Source organism: Desmodus rotundus, chromosome 4 (assembly GCF_022682495.2).
Source record: "Desmodus rotundus isolate HL8 chromosome 4, HLdesRot8A.1, whole genome shotgun sequence".
NCBI classification, from domain to species: domain Eukaryota; kingdom Metazoa; phylum Chordata; class Mammalia; order Chiroptera; family Phyllostomidae; genus Desmodus; species Desmodus rotundus.
Window position 1 is genome coordinate 134466652 of NC_071390.1, and position 24494 is coordinate 134491145.

Below are 24494 nucleotides of genomic sequence, written 5' to 3' on the forward strand. Positions count from 1 at the left end.
AAAATTCTGATAGAATAATTAGAATAAAAAATACATGAGTAAAGGCCTTATATATAATTCTATGCCTACAACAATATTTGGTGCTTAATATATACTGAATAAATAAATGAGTGAAAATATTGCTACCTTTTGACCTACTGTGTATCTTCCTAAACTCACTTTCCCTTTTCTCAACCAGCCCATCCATAACACAGACCGGGTTACAGATCTTATGGGCCATGGAACACTCATAAGCTCCAGAGCAGAAGCTATTCTGAGCAGTCTGTGCACACTAGCTCCAGTGAGATTTCTGAAGCCTTTCTCTGTGCTCTGTGCCCATGTACTGGCTCAAGTGTTAGGTGCTTTGCCACCTAAGTTGAGGAGAGATTTATCTCATAGTTTCAAGCCTTCCGCTTTATGAGAACCAGCCTCAAACAGTGGTTTGGTTGTAGTATTACTAATTAAAAGAAGGCAGAGGTCTAACAAACTCACCGTTTCCATCAGGAAATTTCTCACCTCCCCCAGATAAGCTCCCCCTTATGACCTTCTAAGTTCTGATTATGGTATCTTTTCTCAGGGTTGAGACCTCAAAGTTCTCTTGGCCTCTTCATTTGAGCTTGTTGCCTGCATTCAGTCCACAGCTATATCCTCTCATTTTCTACCCCCAAAATTCTCCTTTTCATTCCTTGCCATTTCTGGTCCCATTGCACTCAGAGATTAGAGAAACAGCCACCTACCTACTTGATTGCCACCCCCTGCCCCATCACTAAGACAGATACAGATACACATACACTGCCAGAATAGACTCTCCATGATATGTGGCATCTCAGGAAACTGAATTGCTCATTTGCTCCAAAACTGCCAGTGGTTTGCTCTATTGAAGCAATCAAGGTTCTCAACCAAAATTTCCAATCTTATCTCTTATTTATACTTTTATTTTTATTTTTATTTTATTATTTTTCAAAATACAAGCATACATTTTATTACGTAGAAACAAATATTTAAAAAAATTCCCCACAAAAGATGCTATTCTCTCATCTCCCCATCTTCTTCCTCTTCTTCAACACTCCTGATATAAAGGACATTATTACACTTTATTTAAACTTCACCCAGGTGTGCAGACAATGCTCCATCTATGTATTCTTCTGTGTTTGCAAGCTGCATGTTCATATAGCCACCAACAGGTACCAGATAGCCTTTGTACTCCATTCCCCACTTAAGTTTCACCAGTACTGGCTTCCCTGTTAGTCCATTGAGGAAAGGCTTGGGATTGAGGGCAAACTCATGGCAACAGCGGGCAAATGCTGCAGGCTACTCACTGCCAACCCAGCTCTCGTTGGTCTCTCCTGACCAGATCCCCTCGAGCAGAGCCTGAATCTCGGAGCTTTAAGAGAAATGCTTATTTTTACTTTCACATACATAATAATCCAATTGAGTGAACGGCTTATCTATGTTTTCCCATCTCTATGATTTTTAAAATACTATTCCATTTACCTGGAATAAACTTTCATAGTCCCAAGATATATTGTAAATTGCTGTTTCTGTCTACACTTTAGAAACCCACATTTTTATTTTTTAAGTTTATTTTTTTAATTTCATTTATTTACTTTTAGAGAGAGATGAAGGGAAGGAGGAAAAAAGAGAAAGAAACATCAATGTCTGAGAGATACATCTGTTGGCTGCCTCTCACACACCTCCAAATGGGGACCTGGACCACAGCCCGGGTATGTGCCCTGACTGGGAATCAAACCAGCAAACTTTTGGTTCACAGGCCGGTACTCAATCCACGAGCCACACCAGCCAGGGCTAGAAACCCATTAAAATTATCTTAATTTTAAGTTCCTATAGGGAATTTTTAATACCTTGCACAGCCATAATAATGAATCATAAACTATCACACTGATGATTTAACACTGCAAACACATTTTTGAACACAAGTTGTGTTCTCCTGTAACGGGGGAAAATTGTAAGAGTGGGGAATTATAACCCACCCCACCATTCTTTTGACATCGCTTCTGTAAGTGCTGACTCTAATATGTAGCTTTTAGATAAACATCCTCTTTGTATAAGAATCCTAGGAACTAGCTTCAAAAATTACAGACTTCGACCTTTAGGCAACCCGGCTCCAGAAGACTTGCTGACCTTCAGCCATGGAGTCAGGATAATGTAAAACCAAGATATGTGAATCCAGGATGACTAAACAAGGATGCTATACACCCGATCATCACTTACCTTATTGAAATGGACTGTGCTTGTCTGCACATAGAGAACTTTTCAACCCCCTCCATTTATCTCTTTGTTCTATTCCCCTCTCCTTCCTTATGAAAAACCTCTGCCTCCACTGAGAGGTGGAGATGGGCTTTGAGACATAAGTCCCCCATCTTCCCAGAAGATGGGCATTGTGATGTGAGTCCCAACATCTAGGTTGCTGGCACCTGAAAATAAACCATTTTTCTTTACATCAGCACCTGCCTCTCGAGTATTGGCTTTCATAGTGGCAGGCAGCTGGACCTGCTTTCGGTTACTATTTCTGGTGACTCTGCCAGGACTATGTGAACCCTCGTAAGGCCTGGAGGGCCCAGGCTGGGGGTTCCAGATGTTTGTGTCAGGTTTACCCCATTGCAAGGATTGGAGGAATTTCCCAGCAGCTGTCAAGAGTCCTTTATCTCGAGAACTCTTCCTGCTCTCCCACTCAAGGCATCAGCAGCCTTTAAATACTTTGCTAGTGAAAGGAAATGGTTTGTTGGTGGGATGACAAGCCCAGTCTGGGTAAGTCCCTGGTGTGCACAACCAGGAGCCACTGTCCCACCACTTAGGTTCTTTGAACCGTTTGGGATTCTGTAAGAATCAATAGGCACTGCTGGGCAGTAGGCATGGCTCAGTGACAAGAAAAAAATTCCCAGTCCCCCAGTGTCGGATTTGGTTGGAGCACTCTTGGTTTTGTTTTGGATATTGTTTGCTTTTCTTGTTACATACTGCTTCTTAGCTGTCTCTTAGTTTTGTTTCTTTGTTCCTTCATGGGAGAATGTCAGGTTCTCTTTGAGAGCTTGGTCTGTCTGTTTTGGTTACACTTAATTTGTTTGCTTTCTTTTCTTCTTTCTTTTTCTTCTTCTTCTTCTCCTCCTCCTCCCCCTCCTCTACCCACCCCCCCTTCTTCTTCTCCTCCTCCTTCTTCTTCCTCACCTTCTTCTGCCTTTGTACACACCAGGAATCCTCTGTCTCCACTATTTGGGCTTCCTACATTTGGACTTCGTTGAGGTCATTTGTGGTAGTGGTGTGTGTGAGATAAGATCCTAAGGATATTCTCAGACCCTCCTCTTAGAGGATTTAGTTTGAGAATACTCATTGTTTGAACTTTGTCTTTGCTTTGGATTTTGCACTTGTTTCTGTTTTGAAAAGAAGCAACTCAGTCTTGACCTTGAATTGTTTTGCCAAGGTCTGGTAAATGGGGTAAGATCTCTTATGCACAAGATTTTATGTTGTTACATCCTAAGGATTCTAGTCAGAAAGGATTTAAATTGATGTTTTAAAGAGGTGGAAAGATCTCACTCCCCTCTCAGACAGTAAAACTCAGAAGAAAAAGGAATAAAGGAAAGGAATTGCAGATAGGAAGACCATTGGGGAAGGAATTCTCAAGAAGGGAAATGGAAATGGGGAGAAGGGAATAAGAGAGAAAAAGAAAAGATACATAGATAGATGGGAAAGCAGAGTAATAATTTTAATGACAAATGAAAAAGCCAAAAGCTCCCTTTGATTTCCCAAAACAAATTGTTATTTCCCAAAAGAAACCTCAGGTACAATGACAGTGGGGAACAAATTAATTGATTTCTTGTTCTGATATACTTTCATTTATAATACTGATTGTTATCTTAAAATGTTTTTACCAAAAAAATCAAATTCCTTTGTCAATTGCATGGTAATCTAATCTATAACCGTGTCATTGTAAGTATGTCTTTTGTTGTTTAGAGACAGTCATTGTTTTACATTCTGATGCATTTGTAAAAACATTACATCTTCTGATTTATTCTAAAATATGACTTTCTGAGAATAAATTTTCAGATCATACCTTTAAAATAGATGAGACCATATGGGGCTCTGGGGGATGACTAGGATCAAAGCGATGCTGGTGGATAATTGGGATAAACAAGAATGACTGTGGGACTGAATGGACTGAGGATAATTATTGTTCTTGTGACTTTGTTAAAAAAATATTGCTGATTAAAAAATAATTTGTTTTCATAGAGCAATTTGGTAAATTATAGCAATATTGAAGCATCTATATTTTTCTCCCTACTTGAACCCTCCAGAACTTGAAAACTTTTAATTAGTAGTATTATTTTCTTGGCAATATATTTGTTTGCATTCAAACAAATTCAATAGGAATTTGATTTCTTCCACTTTTCAATTGTGAATTTATTAGCCAAGAATTTGACTGGAATTTCGTGTCTGGGAGAGACATGCCTAGATTCTGGATGTCGGAAGAAAGCTTTAAGAAATGAATATGTACTTTGGAAGTTGAGGAAAGCCCCTTGTAGAAATGGCCTGGTACCTTGCTTATTTACGTGGCTCATGGTAACCTTTTCAGGTAAGGAGTGAAGGGCGCTTTCCCGGGAGGTCTCAAGAAATAACCTGAAGACATTTTAAGGACCTTGACCTAAGGAAATCCTTGGTACCTGCGGGTCTTGCAGGCAAAATCTGGTGCAATTGTGCGGCACGGCTCCTCTGCCGGGTGGAGCTAATTAACATTCAATCTGAAAATTCCGTGTAACAGTCTAGCCAAGTAGATTTAAGAGAGCCTATATGATCAATAGCTATTCCTGTTGTGTTCATGCAAATAATCAGGCCGAATTGAAACTGGACTTAATGTGTAAATGAATTGGTTTTGATTAGACTCTTTGATATAAATGAGGGTGATCTTAGGAGAAAACCTGTATTTCCATAAAATCTATCAGACACAATTGTGAATATTATACTCTAATTCAATTAATTGTCTGTAACATTTTATTTTTCACTTATAAACAACTGGATCCTGAATTTTTCTAGTTTTCTGAAGTGTTTTCTCTACCACCATGTAACTTCAATGGGTAGGATAGAAAAAATGACAGTGGAGATTTGTAACAGTGGGGAATAATAACCCACCCCACCATTTTTTGAGAGTATTTCTATAAGTGCTAACTCTGACTAATATGTAGCTTATAGATAAACATCATCTTTTTTAAGAATCCTAGGAACTAGCTTCAAAAGATACAGACTGACCTTTAGGCCTCCCAGCTCTAGATTTTCTGACCTTCAACCATGGAGTCAGGATGATGTAAAACCAAAATATGTGAATCCAGGACGACTAATCCAGGATGATGCACCCTGGACCATCACTTGCCTTATCGAAGTAGACTGTGCTCATTTGCAGGTAGAATACTTTTCAAACCCCCCACTCTGATCTCGGTTCTATTCCCCTCTACCTCCTTATATAAAACCTCTGCCTCCACTGAGATGTGGAGATGGACTTCGAGACATGAGTCCCCCATCTTCCAGATGGCTGGCACCTGAAAATAAACCACTTTTCTTTACATCAGCACCCACCTCTCGAGTATCGGCTTCTGTAGCAGCAAAGAGCTGGCCCTGCTTTTGATTTTACTCGTATTGTAGGTTTTGAGGATTCAAAGCTATGGTCCCTGATGCTAAGTTGATTGTTAATGTATATGATTGAAGGATTCACATTGGCAATCACTTTGAGCACCAGAGGGTTTTCTGTATAGGCAGGAATCATAGGTGGCCATTCAAATTAAATTTAATAAAAGGCCGTGTAGGATGACTAACATATATTGAGCATTGACTACATGCCAGGGATTGTGCTAAATGTTTTTTATATACATATATTTATTTAATCTTCATAACAATCATATCAAGTCCTTAATATTACCTCCACCTTTATAGAAGAGGAAACTGAAGCTGGGGAAGTTTTTAAATATTGTCTAAGAACAAGCCCCTAATACATGACACAGCCAAGATTGGATCCAGCTGGGCCTGACTCTGTGGTCTTTGTATGACAAGGAGGACACAGTCTATAGAGCAGACACATAAACGTCAGGTGGATTTTCATTGTAATATGTACTATATTTGAATTAAGTCCAAAGCTTGTGTGCTTTCCTTAACCATATACGTGGCTGTGGTACAATTTAGGGGCAGAGCAATGCTACGCAATGATCAAGATCACCCACAACGGAAACAGGAAGAACGTGGTTCAAATCTTGACACAGTGCGAACTTGAACAAATTGTTTAATCATTACAAGCTTCAGTTTTCTCACTTGTGAAGTTAAAATAATAATGCTTCTTTAAAAAGAGAAGTAATATCATGCTTCAATACCGTATCTGGAACATAGAATTCACTCAATAAATGGTAATTAAATATAATTATCATTCCATTCAGCAGCCTCTTTTATCCTTAATCCTTCAGCCTCTTCCAAAGTTCTTTAAAAGGTGTGACTGTATTTGCTTATCTATTTGCGTGACTCAATTTAGTGTTGTCAAAGAGCCATTTAAAAGTTGCTGACACCCTTAAATACTTTGGCATGCAGCTCTGAAAAATATGAACATTCTTGTACATAGATATTTATATACTTATGCTCCTATGAAAAACCAATAATATGAACTAATATCATTTAATTTCTAGTATATATAAATATTTAAATTTCCTTCAAAATTTTAAAATTTATTTGTTGTATTTTTTCCATTACCATTTATCCCCCTTACACTCTCTTCCACCTCCACCCACCCCTTCTCCCTCCCCACAATCACCACACTGTTGTCCGTGTCCCCTAGTCCTTCTTCTTTTTTGCTTAATCCCTCCAGTCCCTAACTAACCTCCCCACCCGCCCCACCCCCGGGGCTGTCAGTCAGCCTGCTCTCTATGAGTCTGTCTCTACTTTGCTTGTTAGTTTAGCTTGTTCATTAGATTCCACAAATGAATGAAATCATATGGATTTTGTCTTTCTCTGACTGGCTTGTTTCACTTAGCATAATGTTCTACAGGTCCATCCATGTGGTCACAAGGGCAAAATTTCCTAAATTGCTCCCAAAAACTATTCCAAAGGATTTTTTGAAACAGAGTGTAATCAAGGTTAATGAGTTACATTGGGCTGGAGTTTCTTTGCTCTCCTTCACACTGTATCAGTCCCCACTCCACTCTCAGTCGTTTTCTGCTTTTCATGACATTGCCTTTTCTGAAGAAACCAGGCTACTTCTCTTCGAGAAAGTACCACTTTCTGGATTTGTCTGGTATTTTTCCTCAAGGTGCCATTTAACTTGTTCTTCTGTCCTCTAAGTTATCTATACATGGGAATACTGCTTTTTAGTTAAACATTGTGGCAAGAACAATTCAAAGTCGATGCTGTGTAGTTCATATTACATCACATAAAAATTTCCATGACCACTTCCTCTTCAAAATATTTTGTGGTTTTCTCGCTCTTTCTGGGGTATGGCTAGACCGGCCAGTGGTTTTCCACTCTGCCTTCGCTTTAGAATCTCCTGGGGAGTTTTTAAGAACATTTGTTACTGAGTTGCACCCCTAGAATTTCTGGCCTAGGGCAGCCATGGGTATTTTGGCAAAGCCTCCCCAGGTGATTCTGTTGTAATCAGGATAAAGAGTGACTGGTTTACAACACAGACTCTGAAGGCAAGAAGCATGCCTTCCTTATTTACTACTAGATATTTTCAGTATTCAGAATGACTGACTCATAATTACTGCTCAATAATATATGCAAAATTAATTTTCAACATGTAGGCAACTAATCTTCCCTTCATTCCATAACTCTTTCTTTTTTTCTAAATGTGTATTATGAAGCCAATAAATTAATTTTATAGCTGGTTTAATAAGGACATGTTACTATTTTCCAATTTTTGAAAACTATATGTTGACTGAGAAAAATCATTTTCAAACTTCTGAGAGAGGAAAGTGCAACTGTTTAGTATATAGTGTTAGATTAATTTGGTCGCAGACAATTCCATTTTTTTTCTTTTCACATTAGCAGTTCTTCCAGTTCTTATTGTGAGGACTGGGAAATGATTCTAAAATTACAGAGGAAGAAAGATTGGGAGTTTCTCTTAGCTGTAATTGTTTCTTTCAAATATATTGAGCAAATTTCAACCAGGTGGACGAGTGCAATAGAAAGAGAAGGAATATATATATAGTTATGCTTCCATTTGCTCAAATTCAACTGTGGCCAAATCTTAGACACAGAGTAATTTGTTAGGGCTTGCCAAAACTAACCATCTGTAGTTTCAAATACAAAGGAAGATAAAAATGGCCACCTTTTACTAAAAATGGAGCTTGTCCCACAGCAAACTTAGGACACAGAGACTGTAGACTTATTTACTGTACTTCTAAGTGGAAATCATCAATAACCTAAGAAAATCAGCGAAAGGTATGATCACACAGTTTGTATCTGAAAAGGCTTTTACACAGATGGAAGATGCTCGATCTGACTCATTAACAAAAATATAAATGAAAGCTATCCTGAGAACTTTTCCTTTAACTCATCAGATTAGCAAAAATCCATTGTTGTGGAGGATTACAAATGCGTGTACCTTTTGAACCAACAATACCAGGCAAAGAAAATTATCCTGTGGATATATTCTACTCATTATATGAAATAACACATGAAAGGTAGATGAGAAGCAACTAATTGTCTTAAGTTTTGATATATTCACAGAATAAAACACTTTGCAAGTATAATAGAAAATACTAAGGAAATTGTCCTGACATGAAATGCTCATGTGCTATTTCGTAAAAGAGGTGCAAATTATTATGTAGTGTATGCTATCAAATATATAAAAGAAGGAAAAAAGAAGCAACACATATGTGTACTATTAATTTATTATTTTTTACATAAAAATTTTGGGGGAAGACAAACAGATGCTAAGTGGTTAGCTATTTGGGGGAAACAATGGAAATTAGGTAGGTGGTAGAGAGTGAGAGGGAGAAAGAGGAAGGAAGCCTTTCACGAGACATCTCTTCATATTTTATGGTGTTTGAATTGTGTGATTATATGTATATACAAAAATTTAAGTATTCCTGAGAAGCCCTATCAAAACTCCTGGGAAAATGTATTTTTTTAAAAAAATAGAAAATATCCCAGATATTTTATAGTCCTTATTCTTCTTGTGGAGTTTCAGAGTCAATTCTATTACTTTTCAGTTTCATGAAAAATGAAACTGAAACTGCATACTTCTCATACACTCAGACCTAAAACAAGGACTCAGGAAAAACCGCAGAAGAAAACTTATCAAGATCATTTCCAATCTTGAGTTTTGTTGTTCCACAGAAATTACAAGTTTTAGCATACATTTAAACATGTCCTATTTAAAGTCCAAACAGACCATTGTTGAAAGATAGGCATCCCAAAGCTAGTGCTTACATCAAACTGAAATAATATTGCCAAAGTAAAATTAGCTTCTTCCTGCCATGGACTCTCTGTGGAGTCCACAGGAGACAGGGCTATCTGACAAGATGATAGGGGAATTCCATCTAAGAAAAAGAAGAGATTCTTTCTTCACGGACCAGTCAATAAAAGCAAAAGGAATTTTGGGTTATTCATTTGGCTCTTAGCATCTACTACTCTCAGTTATCAGTTTACTTTTTTGTGCTTTCTGTTACAAAAAAGCATGGGGCCCTTGCTGTACCAGCAGTACTTTGCCAGTGCAATGCATACAGGAGGTGTGTCGTAAAAGCCTGATGGACCACAGTAAAATAAATCTGTGTTCTAGGGGTTTTGTGACTTACCAAATCATATATACGTCTTCTGTCAGCTCATTTTTCTCTGAAAATGGAGTGACAGTGGCTAACTGGAATACCTCAGAATTTTGACCTGATCACTAAGTAATACAAAAAATATACAAGGCTTTAGAAAGTGTAAATTGAAAATAGTACTATTATTACTGCTATTATGACACAGACATAAAAAGAAGAGGCAAAGGAGAAATAAAGAGGATTCCAGGATATCCTTCATGGAGAACTGGTCTCATTTTTATGGATGAGCTAAAGGAAACCTGGATAGGTTAAATAAGTTGCTCAAAATCAAGTAGCCAGTCAGAAGAAAACTGGAGACAAATTCCCATTCAGTTGATTTGACTGAATGTCTCATTTTTCTCCTACTTTACTTTTATTACTTTGAGCCTTGAGGACACTTGCAAAATGAGAAGGAAAAGGCCACTCGATGACCTGGGTCTTGGGGAGGCTGAAAAAACGTTGAAGAAGTGATCAGAGAAGGCACACGAGGATAGCGAAGTATTGGTGAAGCCCTGGTTGAAATGGTTATAAAGAGGAAAATAAGAAGGGAGGGAAGTAATACAAAACTAACTTTTACTAAGCATTTGTGACTTACCAGAGTCTTTGGAAAGTAATCTTATTTAACCATCACAAGCTAAGTGGTGGCAGCTGTACTTTGTGACTGAGGAAACAGACAAGAAGTAATTAACAGACTTATGCAAGACCAGACAGCTAATAGGTGGCAGGGTTATGATGAAATCTGGGACTATGGAACTCTGGGTAGAGCCCCTCATCACTCTTCTCATCCCACAATTACACCTGAAATCTATATAATCTTATTAACCACTGTCATGTCACCCCAGTCATTTCAATAAAAATATTATATATATGTGAAGATTGTAAAGGATATGGGTCCTATAGGAGGTTACTACATATTTTAGAAAATACTGAAAATATGTGTTCAAAATTTTAAAATAATTCACCTTCACCATATTTCTTTTCTGAACTTGTAGGTAAAATACTAGTGAAAATTTCAAGATGGATGTATGTTGTGAATTTTCTATCTAAGAGTGAAAAATCTAGGGCCAGTTCTCTAAGATTTACACCTTTCTTCCAAGAAGGAGCAGAACAGGTGTTTTCAGTCAATGAATAAACACTAACACATAGTACTCTTTGAATGAAATTAGCCTGGAATGTTTTATTTTTCTCTACTAAGTTCCTGAATATATGATAATATGTAATACATAGAACTTTCCAAGTGTACCGTTCTGAGAGGTCACACATTCATTGAATCTTTGTAAATGTATGAAGTGAGCTGTATTATCTCCATTTTGCAAATGAGGAAACTGAGACACAGAGAGGTCAAGTAACTTGTCCAAGGTGGAACAGTAAAAGAATGGTAGAGCTGGAGTTCAAACCCAGGCAGTTCAGGTAGCACTCATCAATGCTGCAGAGTACGTGACACTTAGGATAGTCTGTCACCCGGGACTTCATTTAAAAAGCAATCCTGCTGCCTAAACTAAAACTCTCAAATTATGCAGTTGGACAGATAAGAACTCATTTATTTATTAAATCATTTGAATATTCATTCATTCATTCATTCAATATGTATTATTATCAGAATCAGTAACAGCAAAAATGGATGTGGTTTCTGCCATCCTAGAACTCAGAGGTGAGTGGGGAGAAATGCTTAAATCATTTAACTACATAAATAAATATAAAATGACAAACTCATAAGACTATGAAGGAAAGGTAGATGTCATAAGATTATAAGAATTTTTAAAGAGGTATCTGTCCTAGTTGAGGACAGTTCCTGAGGAAATGCCCTTTGAGCTGGGATCACAAAGCAAGAGACCTTGAGTCCTTTAACATTTCTAAACCTCAGTCCCCTGTCGTAAAATAGGGGTAGGGGATTGTCCTAAAGTCCTAGTGAGGTAATGCAGAGGTGATTCCAGCACTTGGGAAGTACTTAATTCATAATAGCTTTTGGTCTTGTCATTTTTATTTTTCTCATTATTCCTTGACCAGTATCCAGTTAGAGAACAACATAAAACAAAGATTTAGAATTATAACAACCACAAAAGTAGAAAGTACAGGGGAGCAAAAGAAAGTATTTTTTAAATGCTATGTATTTTTGTTATAATTTTTTTAAATAGAGTTCTACAGTAAAATGAGCAGTGTGTTGTAAGTAACCAAAAGGGAAAGTAAACGCATACAGGGAACCTAATGCTTTGTTAATGCTTTTCTGACACCCGGCGGGTGTTGTCATGATATTGCTTATGTCTGCTGAGGGCATGTTCTTCTGTGTTTTTCAGTATTTTTTTCAGCATTGGTCTCGGATTGACTGACTGAAATGTTCTTTTGCCCAGAGCTTACTTAATCTTGCAGCATATGGAAGAAAGGGTTCGACTGACTTTCCTTGGGTGAGTAAGGGCTGTGGGCATGAGGGTAGAGGAGCTGGAGTGCTAAGGAGGAAAGATGTTTCCAAGCTGATACAGGTATCACAGAGGGCTTCCAGCTTGACTGCTCTCTGCTCCAGCTTAGCAAGGAAAAGAAGGAAAGCATGAGTTGGTAGATATTTATTTACTCTTAGTTCCTGAAATGTGAGGTATCCTTAGAAGAGCCTCTCAGGGGTTGGGTTAAGTAATGCCACATTTTTCAGACAGAAATGTGCTCATGCCTCCTTGGGGAGAGCACTTCAAAGGTCTAGAGGGCACTTGAAAAGGCCAGGAGCCTCATCAGTGACTAGTGTTAAGTTAGATGGAGGTATGCGCCCTGGAAATCCATGAGTACACAGCCAGACCAGCAGGGGGGTGAGGTGCTCCTGGGGGGCTGTGCTGATGGGGACAGAGCCCATTCTTATCCAGAATGCTGACTCCACACTCCTTCATGGTGGGGGTTAGGGGGGAGCAGAGGAGGAGCTGTGGAGGACAGGAAGGCAGTGGGGAGGGGGCCCACGGGAATCATCCAGGCCCATCTCTTTGTCCAGGCTCAGTCTGGACTTTAGCTTTCATCCCCCATTTAACCCAGCTGGTTTTGTCCCCATGGGGTCTAATCCTTGCAACAGCACCTTTCAGGATTTTCCTTGACTCTGGTACTCTGGGAAAAAGTTCTCTGTCCTTGATTCCTGTTATTTTTGGGCACCTTCAGCCCTGGCATCACCTTCAGTAAAATATTTGCCTTTCCTTAAGTAGTCTAAAAGCAACTAACAAATGTGCCTAACTTCCTTTCTTTCTATTCCTTCTGAGAGAAATTCTAAAATATTAAAGGGGGCTAGCTTACAACAGGAGATAGGGGACATTAAGTGTAGACAGACCTAAAAAGCCACCATTAACTACAAATGGAATTACCATGTTCCCTTTAAACTCAATGGTGTTTTTCTCATCATCACGGGTAAACACTTGGAGGTGTCTCGTGTTTCCAGGGTGACTCCAAGGGGGGCTGACCTTTTGTTAAAGGTTTTGTAGCTACATGTGCATTTCTCCCCTTGTAATTAGACCATTGTATCTGAGTATTGACCAATGACACAGCAGTATTTTTGCCCCCTCGTCTTCCAGGCACACACACACATATGCACAGACTGGAGGGAGGGGGGGGCGTATAAAGACCAGTAAAGAAATGAGGCAGGCAGAGAGCTTGACAGGCTTAAGGAGGCAATAAATAGAATCACCACGGCAAATCCAGGACTGAGAGAAGCTGCTTAAAGGCAAAATTACCTCCAAGCCTCTTTCTCCAGAAGCTCCCTTCTTCAAGTTCCTCATTACATAGGCAAAGAGGGCAGGCAGGTGCTGCTAGAGTTACAAGGGTGGGACTCTACTTTGTTTAAATTCTTAATCTTAAAACCACACAGCAAAGAGGATGCCTTTTCTTCCCTAGAATTTAAAGAATGTGTTTTAAAATATATTTCCTGTGTACATGTAGTCACTGGGTTATTTACCATGCCTAGCATGGAGTAGGTAGCAAGTAAGTGGTTGTTGAATGAACTATGTGTTTCCTGATGACCAGGGAACTGACTCCTGCTGCCTTCGCAGGAAAAAATTTGAATTATCTGTCCTGTGTCAAAGACAATAGGCCCCAGTCACGCAGCTCTTACAGTTGAGGTCTCCAGAAAGAGGAAGCCACTTTTTGTTTATTTCTTGACCTATGACTGCTGTATCTGGAGCTTAGCTCTAGAAATAAAAGGAAAATAAAATCTCCGTAAACTATTTTTTTAAAAAGGGATCCTCCTCCAACAATGTTTGCTGCCACCTTCTTTTTTTCCTCTGCTTCCTTCTTTCAGCTTGACATCCTCTCAAACGTTACCTGACAGACTACTGCAATCACCCCGTGAATGTAAGTAATTTCCTTATTGACAGCCTCCCATTCCCTCTGACATCTGCCAGCACTCCCTGACACTTGAATAAGCATTAAGACATTAACAGTCTGGCACAGGTTTAAGGGCTGGAATAGTAATGCTTGGCAGGCCTGCCGCACAAAGCCACACGCATGGAGAGACCCCCACTCATTCAGCTCGGCTGTCCTTCTGGCTAGAAAATGTGGCGGAGCTCAGAGTAAATGCCGATTATTCGCTCGACTGCTCTGGCATTTTGGTGTCTCCTTAGACAGGCCAGAATGTAAAGGGAAGAAAAAGAAAAGAAAAACAAGAACATGCCTGCTTGTAAGACAGTGTAAGTGAGAAGTGAATGTTCATAAAAAGGCCAGTCTTTACTCATTGGGATGAGTTTGTATTTTAAAGAGATTGACTTAGAATAAGAAGAAAAGTCAAGCTCCCCTGACTTAAACATAGAACAACTTGCACCATGTTCTCCTCTGATAATATCAATTTTTCCCCCAACATGTAAGCTGGCAAATGTTATCTTTGTACCATGGATTTCTGAAAGCCAATTTTCAGATCCTCATACAGAAAATTATTAGGAAAGAACACTACAGTAGGCTTTGTTGCCAGATTCTGTTCATTGAGAAATGGCAAAGCTATTAACCTGCTTGATATTAAACTGTTAAAGTGAGTCAGAGAGCTGCCTCCACTTTGTTCTAAGTAGGGCTTGTTTTGAATCAGAAACCTGTACTCTGCATAGGTAATGCTAAATTTAATGTCAAAATAGAAGGGGCAGAACTGTGAATGTGACACTTTTTTCTTGAGTGAAAAATGACTCAATATAGCTGCACTTGGGAAACAAAAGAAGAGTTAAGATAGCTTTTACACAAGGTCAAGGCAGTCAGTCTAATAAACGGGTCAGGCTAGATGTTTCCGTGAGGAGCATTCTGTGGGGAGACCTGGACGATCTCTGGGAACTAGGAGCCCAGGTTTCTGCCTCTCCTCCAGTTGGCCCCCTGTTAGGGCAGAGTCCTCACAGAGAACTGCTATTTACATAGTGATTCCTTTTGCATATGCCTTATTTCCTTGTTGTTTGATCTGGGCCTGCGGTTATTATATCTGATTTGCAAATAAGAAAGAGAGAGAGGCTCAAAAAGGATAAGGGACTTTCCCCAAATCACACAGGTAGTGGAAGGTGGAGGCCCGAATTGACCCTGGGTCTTGACTCCTGGGTTGTGTGTTTCCATCACATCAGCTTCCTTCCACCCAGGGAATCTGGTCAAAATTACCAGAGAAAGGGATAGTGAACTGGGAGGACAGGGGACTGGTGTCTGAGTGGAACCAGAGTATGCTCTAATCCACAGAAGGCTGCTGCTCGGATGGGCAGGGCGGTCCCCTTCAGAACTCATTCCTTCCTACACACAGCAGGAGAATCGGATGAGAGCCCGCCCTATGGTAGGGGGGATGAGACTGAGCCTGGATTGGCAGGGGGAGTCACAGTTCTTAAACTAAATTACAGTCATTCGCTGTTTAATGGTGGGGATGTGTTCTGAGAAATGCATTGTTAGGAGATTTCATTGTCATTCAAACACCAGATTGCACTTACACAAACCTGGAATGATAGTCTACTACTCACCTTGGCTATATAGCATAGCCTTTTGCTCCCAGGTTACCAGCCTGTACAGCTTGTTACTGTACATAACAACATGAGAGTAATTCAATTAAAGAGACAATGAAGCCATTGAGACTCCAAAGGTATGAGGCTGCAGCTAGCATAACACAACACACTGTTTTATAGCAAACTCTTTTCATATAAGTAGAAAAAGTACACTAAAATAATGATAAAAAGTATAGTATAGTAGGTACAGAAATCACTAACGTAGTCATTTGTTATTATCAAGGATTATGTCCTGTGCATAAGTGTATGTGCTATGCTTTTATGTGACTAGCTGAGCAGTAGGTTTGTACCGGCATCACCACAAACCTGTGAGTAATGTGATTTGCTACCATTTTAAGATGGATACAACATCACTAGGTGATAAGAATTTTTCAGGTTCATTATCATCTTAAGGGACCACTGTCTGTTTGGTAGGGTCTGTTGCTGATAAAATGTAGCTATCCAGTGCATGACTATAAACACCACCTCCAGGGATGCTCATGCCAACCTTGAATGTTTAAGGATAAGGTCTTTGGCTACGTAAACAGTATGGAGTTTCCTCAAAAACATAAAAAAGTGGAACTGCCTTGTGACCCAGTGATTCTACGTCTGGGTATTTATCTGAGGAAACACACAACACTAGTTTGAAAGAATGGATGAACCCCTATGTTCATTGAAGCATTATTTACAATAGCCAGGACATGGAAGCAACCCAAGTTCCCATCAACAGATGAGTAAATAATAAGTAGTGGTACATATATCCAATATACAATGGAATATTACTTGGTCATAAAAAAGAATGATATCTTACCATTTGCAGAAGCTCGATGGACCTAGAAGCTATTATGCTCAGTGAAATAAGTCAGCCAGAGAAAGACAAATACCATATGATTTCACTTATATGTGGAATCTATAGAATAAAATAAATAAATAAACAAAATTGAAACGGACTCAAAGACACAAAGAGCAGGCTGGTGGTTGCCGAAGGGGAGGGAGGTTGGGGGACTGGGTGGAAGCAGTAGCACTTGCCTGTAACAAATAGGCAGTTACAAATAGTCACAGGGATGTAAAGTACAGCATAAGGAATATAGTCAACAATATTGTAATAACTATGGATGGGGCCAGGTAGGTACTGAAATATCAGGGGGAACACTTTGTAAAGTATATGCCTGTCTTACCCACATGCTGTATACCTGAAACCAGTACAAAATAATATTGGAAGTAAAGTGTAACTGAGGAAGAAAAAAAGACTATGGGCTTTGGACCCAAGGGGCCTGAATTCATATTTTGCCTCTCCTCATCTACATAGGGTAGTGTAAATTAACTAAATAGTAATTTCTTCATTTATAAAATCATGGTGACAACCATATCTTCCTTACAGACTTGCTGTGAGGACTAATTGAACTAAAGCTCATCAATGTTTAACAAAGTAGATGCTCTAACATAAATGTTAATACATTGTTATTATTCATTGATGTAGAGCCTCATCCCAGGTGACCACCTTACTGATTGTCCACTCAACACCTCTCTTTGGATGCCCTACACTTACTTCAAATTCATTCCCCAAGCCAGTTCATCCTCCATGTAACTATAATAATTGCAACAAAAGCTATTGAAAGCTTAATCTGTGTCCTGTGCATAATATATATTTTTAATTTAATCCTGCAAGTTATGAGTTATATTTCATTTTTACTAATTGGGCAATCAAAGCTCAGAAAGGTGAAAGAACCTACCGAAAGCTTCACAGCTGGTGTCAGACTGGACTTCGAAGGTAGGGTCCTCTGATGCCAAAGTCCACCCTATACTTCTGGGATAAGCCGCCTGCGCCTGCCAAAGAGCAGGCTGCAAACTGTAGGAACTTTGATTCTTCTGCCTTGGTCTCCCATCCACACGATCAGGAATTCCTCTCCTACTATTCCACCTGCTGGGAATCTTTCACATCTTGTCTGTGCCTTGCATTCACTCTGACTGCCCTGGTTCAGGACTCCTTTTCCATCTGCCACATATCAGATGCTTCCAGGATGTCCTTTCTTCTACTCAAGTTCCTTTCTAGTTCGCCCCCCACACACACAATACTGCCCGAGTAACCCCCCAAAGCCTACCTCTCATATGTTTTTCCTGCAGAAGCCCTTCAATGACTCCCCACATTATGCAGAAGAAAAATTCTACGAGTCAGCTTGAGAATAAAGGTTTACTTCCTCTATAAATGTGCAAGTTAGCTTTTTGGTTCCCACTACTTCTCTTTGCACACTCAGCAGACTGCAGAACCCATAGGAGCAGGATTTGTGCCTCTTGTTCACTCCTGCATCCCCAACACCTAGAATAATGCCTTGTTAATAGTAAGTGCTCATTAAATATTTGTGGGTTGAAGGAAGAAATGAATGAAAACAATTTTGCCAGCCAAAATTATCGTTGTTTCTTTCCACTGTGTTTTACTGTAGGGCCTGTTGGGCATTGAAAGACATGAAATCTTTAATTTTTTGAAGCTGCTGGGGTATTTTTTTAAAATGAAGAAAAGTCAAAACCAGGATTTAAAAATATTTGATATATTTTAGAAGATAATGTTGATCAATTTGATGTTTTTAATGTTTCTTAAACACAATGTAATATAATTGTGCTACTCAAAGATAATTACAGGAGTTATAAAAATATTCACTCCTAGTCACTACAGGCAGTGTGACCCAGCATTAGAACATCAGCTGAAAGTACAGTGACAAAGATCCTCTCGACTCTTGCCAGTGTCTGAGTTGCTGAGACAGGGCTTAAACCCTTCTGAGGCCGATGCTGAATGTGGGTGCCTTAAACCAGTGGCTCTGCTGCCCCACCTCATCCCCTCAGGCCCTGTCTCCATGAATCCCATTCCTTCTCCCCCATCTGTCCTTCTTCGTTCCCAACCTCTGCCATCCTGTTCTAGGCCTCCCTCCTCACAAGAAATCTCTCATTTCTTTCCACAGCACTCTAACGGTAGGTTCACATGTGTTTAGAATGCACCAGTCTATTCCACACATTTCCGTTATACCTCTTCTGCTAGGTTTCTGAGAGCAGGGCTATCATCATTTCTGGTTTGTCTTTGTAACTGCTCTCCACCTACTGCTTTGTATTGTCATGCTCACAGATGCCCTGTGTTGTTTTATAAATGTAATGACATTTATACTATTTTTAATTTAATCTTTAAATACATTTTTTAATTTTTTTCAATTATAGTTTACATTCAGTAATAGTTTGTATTAGTTTCAGGTCTACAGCATAGTGGGTAGACTCTATTTTTGCATAAATGAGTGAGTGTGGCAATACAGGTAAAAGTAGCAGGTGGCTGAAGTCTCGGCCTTAGGCAGTAGGCAGACTATACTCCCAGACTGAGGGAGAGGGAGAAGGTGGGCTGTGCCAGAGGATTATCCAAATAAACGCAGCATGTTATGAAAAGTGACTTATTGATTATAGCCTATTACTTAAGTGTGGGCCCTTGGGCCACACTGCTTGGGTTCAAATACCAACTCTGTCTCTCAATTGTACAAACTTTGGACAGCAAGTGATATTTTTATCTACCTCATAGGTTTTTTATTTTTTTGGTAAAGATTTAAAGAGCTAATGTGAAGTGGTGATTCCCAGGGTGGTATATTGCAATATTGTTTCAAACATTTTGTTGCCTTTCATGTTTAAAAAAGAATATACGTGTGTGTGTATATATATATATATATATATATATATATATATTTTTTTTTTTTTTCCTTTTAAAGGAATATACAAATTTTTGTCATCTGACTCACTGTGCTCCTCTCATTGGCATTGGGCTTGGCCAGATGACTTGCTTTATCCTGTGGAATGGGGGTGGGAGTGGCCTATGGAAGTGCGCAGAGGCTTTCGGGGCCATCAGGCCCGTTTCCTTCTGCCACAAGATTGGCCCATCGCAAACAGAGCCTTCCCATTCACACCAGATCCTGCTCTGGGGAAGCCACGCGGAGCAGCACCTCAGCCGTCATAGCCAACAACACACAACACACGAGAAGTAATCCTGTGTTGTAAGCCACTGAGACTTCGAGGTTGTTGCTGGGGCACAACCTGGCGAAGCTGACTCACCGCCCAGTGAGAGAAGTTCTCCGTGCACGTGATGCACTTAGCACAGTGCCTGGAACATCACTGGGGAGCCATAGTGGTTGTCATTGCCAATGTGCCCTGACTTTTGACATGACTTCTGAGTTTGTCCTTGCGCGTCTTAAATTAAAGTCCTCATCTTTGCGCTCTTCAAAGTATTTTGTTGTAGACGGTTATCTGGCTAACAGTCAGAAGGTTGGGGTTCCAGTCCTAACTTGCTTTTGCTGGGGCTCTGTTTCCTCACAGATAATCACAAAGGTTCCTTCCAGCTCAAATACATTTCAGAGTCCACAGGCCAGCAGCTGCCAGGACCTTACACGTGAGTAAAGTGCTGACTCTCCCAGTTACAAAGCTGGGTGATTCAGACACCTCCTTTTCCATTCACAGGGTTTATGTGAAGCCTTTTTGCCATTGTTTACGAGGCCATGGCATTTGTACAGGCTCCTGAAATACAGCATTGTTTGGGGGCTTTGTGTGTTTTTCTAAAATTAAGTTAGGTCACAAAACTCATAGTGAGAGATAAAAATGATTTTCTAGAAAAGAGACTATTAAAAATATTTGGCTAACCAAGTATGTATTTAAGTTGAGGGAATTAAAAAAAAAAAAAAAGCAGGGTACAATCAGGAAAGAAAGGTAGGTTGCCCTGATGGGCAGAGCTATGGTGTAAAAACTGAAGCTTGGGGTTCTAGCCTGTCTTTTGCCATTAGTCAGCCAGGTGACCTTGGGCAATCACTCATTTCTCTGGGCTTATATTTCCCTCTATGTAATAATAAAGGATCTCCAATCCCCTCCTAGCACTAATGTTTTATCACTGTGATTCCATCAAAATTAATTGACAAGGGTTTTTTCTAGAAGCTTTAAGTGGCAGTTCTCTTAATTTGCAGAGATGGGAAAATACACTGAAGTGAAATGTTTACAGGGGAAGCCCAGCCCACATAAATCTCCCAGGTTGCTAATAAATTTTGATCCTAAAGGAGAAATAAAAGAAAGAACCTGATTTATAATCACTTAACAAAACAAGCACTACTCGGTTTGCCAGAAGAACAGGTGGCCTACTATCTTTTTCTGCCCACTTGCGGGAGATTTTCTATTCCAACGAAGGAAAAGTCATCTCCGCCACATCCCTCCCTGCTCTACTGAAATATGTCCAGATCCTCAAAGTCTCAGCCAAGGTCTGTCAAGTACAGTGTGGGTTTCAAAGCTGGTCCATGGATTGATGTATTATTGGTTTCAAAATGAGGTCCCCCTCCTACCACTTGGGGTGGCAGGTGACTCCTGTTCTCATGCTGCTGGCTTTGGCAGAGTTGACAGATAGTCCAGCTTCCATACCCCCTTTTCCTAGATTCCCACTGCCATCCTTCTTCAGCCCATTCCAGCTCTTGGGCAGAGATGGCTCCAAGATTGCCTTTGATAAATATGCAATCTAAGTAAGACCATGTGCTCTAAGGTAAGTCCCCAGGATCCCATCTTAAAATCACATTGTCCTTTCCACATAGACTCTGTGATTACCACCCTCAGCCTCTAGAAGGGCATTCTAGAAGGACAGGTCATGAAGGCTCCCAGCGCAGAGAACCCGTTGTGGAGCGCAGTTGACTGACAGCCTCCAGCCGCTGTGCTTGGATCTACTGCAGCATTCACTCTGGGAGCGCACTTCCTCAGGGCTACTCCCAGCCAGTGACTGAGCACACTAGGGTTCTACAGCTTGGCCATTTCTGCCTCAAGGGGGATTCCTCAGATGGGAACTTGTGGCTTGGGGACTCTCCATCAGGATGGCCAAAACTTTCTCAGAACTGTGCTGTGGTCTGAAACTCTTCCTACTCGACCTTTCCTTCCTTCTTTGCTTTGACAGGTCTTAGGCTGGCCTCACAAGCTGAAGGTTCCCCCTGCCTACTCCTGTTCCCCTCCCACTTCATCCCTTCACAGGCACTTCCCTCAGTAAACCTCTGGCACATTTAATTCCATTCGGCATCTGCTTCTAGGAGAGGCGGGAAGAACAGAACATGACATTTTCAAAAGTTTGTGTGACTAGCACACCGTATTAGGATTCTCCATAGAAAGAGAATCAATAAGAGGTTTTATACCTATATATATTATATATAGATATTATATAGTATTACATATAATTGATATTATATATTATATTACATATGATTATAATATATACATATTATATATATAATCTCCTCTTGGTTCATCATAACATGTGTATATGTTATTCTGAGGAACTGGCTCAAGTCTGAGAAGTCCCCAGGTCTACAGTTGTCAAACTAGAGACTCAGGAGAGCCAATGTGTAGTTCCACTTGAAATCTGGAGGCCTTAGAGCTAACGGTAAGGCTCCTGTCAGAAAGCTGGCAGATGCGAGACCCAAGAAGAACTGATATTTCAGTCTGAGTCTGAGGAATGGAAAAGACCAATGCCAAAGCAGTCAGGCAGAAGGAGTTCCCTCTGAACTTCAGAGGGGCGGGGAGGATGCTATGGTGGTGGTGGTGTGGTGTAAGCCTTTTTGTTCTATTCAGGTATTTGCTTGATTGGATGGGGCCCACCCACATTAGGGAGCACAATGTACTCAGTCCATGGATTCAAATGGCAATCTCATCCAGAAATACCTTCATAGACACATCCAGAATAATGTTTAAGCAAATATCTGTCTACTCCATGGCCCAGGCAAGTTGATGAATAAAATTAACCATCACACCCAGGAGTCCAACAGCTAATCAATTAAATCACTTTTATTAAAGTCACAAATACAAGTCAAGTTCTCCTACTATGAGTTGCATTTATGTTTATACCTGAATCTCAAAACAGTCTATGAATGCCTTGAAGATGGAAATTATGTCTTATTAATTGGTAGATCCTAAGTAATAGCAGAAATTCAATAACATATTTATTGAGTTCCTACAATATGCCATGTACAAGGTGTTAGGCTTATAGCAGAAATCAAAGCAGACCAGGTCCTTGTTCTCAGAGAGCTTACCTTTAGGTGAGAGAGACAAACAACGTATTGACAAACTGAATATATAACATAATGTTGCAGTGGTAATGTGAAAAGGAGAGAGTAAAGCAGGTGAGGAGATAGGACTGGAGAGGCATCATTTTACTAGGTGCTCAGAGATGACTTGGATAGATAACGGAATAGGTGAGAGACTATGAATGAAGGCATCAGGAAGGTTGCTTAGGTGTGCTCGGGCAAGCAGGAATCTGGAGCTACACAAAGCCCAAGGAAGACCTCCTCTTCCAGGCAGGGAATCAGCTCACCTAAATTGTTGTTTCCCCCAGTTCTGGCCCATACAGTGCTCTTCTTTGCCTTTCTCACTCCCATTTTTACAACTCTTCTCAAGAGTGGGGACAGAGTGCCTTATCTTAAGTGACTTCTTCACTGAAGTCAGCTTTTAAGTCAACTGACCTGCCTCACTGTGAAGGCTCAGGGCCAGTTTCTACGTTGGAAGAAACTCCTCTAAGAGAAGTTCTCTGGAGACACTTCAGTAAATGAAGATATACTTGGCTAAGAAATTCCAAGTCTACAGGCAGATAATTAAGAGAGATTTTCAAAGCCTAAGGGAAAATCAAAGGCCATTATATATGTATGGTTTGCACTCAACCACTTTTATTGCAATTTGAGCTCCATACAGCTGTGCAGCAATTGAAGGGTGGGAATACATGGCCAAAGGAAAAGTAAAAATCATGTGGATGCCAACCTTCTAGCAGCCTATAAGAGCCACATATTGGTTAAGTTTTACAGCTTGTCTTGAGGAATTACAAAAACAAAAAAACAAAAAAACAGAATAGGTCATTTTATTATAGTTCTAAGAAGGAAATGATGATGTAGAGATGGAGAAAAAAGTTAAAAATTCCCCTTTTCCTCTTCCACCTCTCTGACTCAACTCCTTACTGTAAACAGGAATGCGGTAAGAGGAATGAGATTTTGTATGGAGCCCTCTGAAGTCTTCAGAATGTTTAGTAGAGGAGTCGGGACTTTAGGACCAGGCAGGCGTAGAAATGCAATTTAATTTTGCCAGTTAAGAGCTGTGTGATCTTAGGCAAGTTAGTCTCTCTGAGCTTCGCTTTCCTTTTCTGTAAAGTACCTACTTGATAGAGTTGTGATCACATGAGACAGGGCAGAAAAGGTGTCTGGCACTTGATAGGTGTTTAAAGAGTGATGGGTCATTTTCTTGGAAAGGAAGTTACTTAAGGAACTCAAAAAAGCATTTATCATAGTTTCTCTCTTGTTATGACTAATAAAGGTTATGACATCAAAAGTTCTTTGCTATGAGCAGGTATCACAAACGCAGATGCCTTTGATGAACCTACAGTAGGATTTGGTTTGTGGTTTGTGGAGAACTGTGGCAAACTAGAGGGCCCATGCCTATCTAAAGGCGGCACCTGGAGGACCTCTGCCCAATCTGAAGGGGCAACTAGAGGATTTATGGCTGATATAAAGGAATCACCCCTCCCCCATCTACTGGAGGGCCTGAGCCCTACCTAAAGGGAGCAGTTGCCACTTAGCTCTTACCTAGGGGTAGTGCATTCCCAATACTGACAGATTTTTTAAAATTTCAAAATCCATTTCTGTGTGAAATTTCCAGTTCACATACAATGTCTCCTAAGTCAATTAATAAAAAAAAAAAACATAGAGCCCACAAAAAGCATGCCTGTAGGCTGGATGTGGCCTGAGGGCTGCCCACCGAG

At 40.1% G+C, this 24494-nt stretch overlaps 2 protein-coding genes across 4 annotated transcripts in view; both read right to left on the reverse strand.

Annotated features, from left to right (window-relative positions):
- Nucleotides 1-24494, reverse strand: part of RASGEF1B (RasGEF domain family member 1B) — a 506625-nt gene that overhangs the window by 45939 nt on the left and 436192 nt on the right. Inside the window, exons 1-2 of one of the 3 annotated variants that reach the window (XM_045184815.3) lie at nt 17449-17815; nt 16527-16625 (exon numbers count right to left, since the gene is read on the reverse strand). The exons of 1 other annotated variant lie outside the window; for it this stretch is intronic. In XM_045184815.3, coding sequence (XP_045040750.2) covers nt 16527-16529 — 3 coding nt within the window. In that variant the 5' untranslated portion in view covers nt 16530-16625; nt 17449-17815. Of the gene's footprint in view, nt 1-16526; nt 16626-17448; nt 17816-24494 lie in introns of those variants that run through there. One more of the 3 variants, XM_045184817.3, reaches the window with a different exon arrangement.
- Nucleotides 650-2472, reverse strand: LOC112321663 (small nuclear ribonucleoprotein F). Its single transcript, XM_071221343.1, is given in 2 exon segments — nt 650-1290; nt 2440-2472. Coding segments are annotated over 2 exon segments (318 nt in total). The 3' UTR covers nt 650-1005.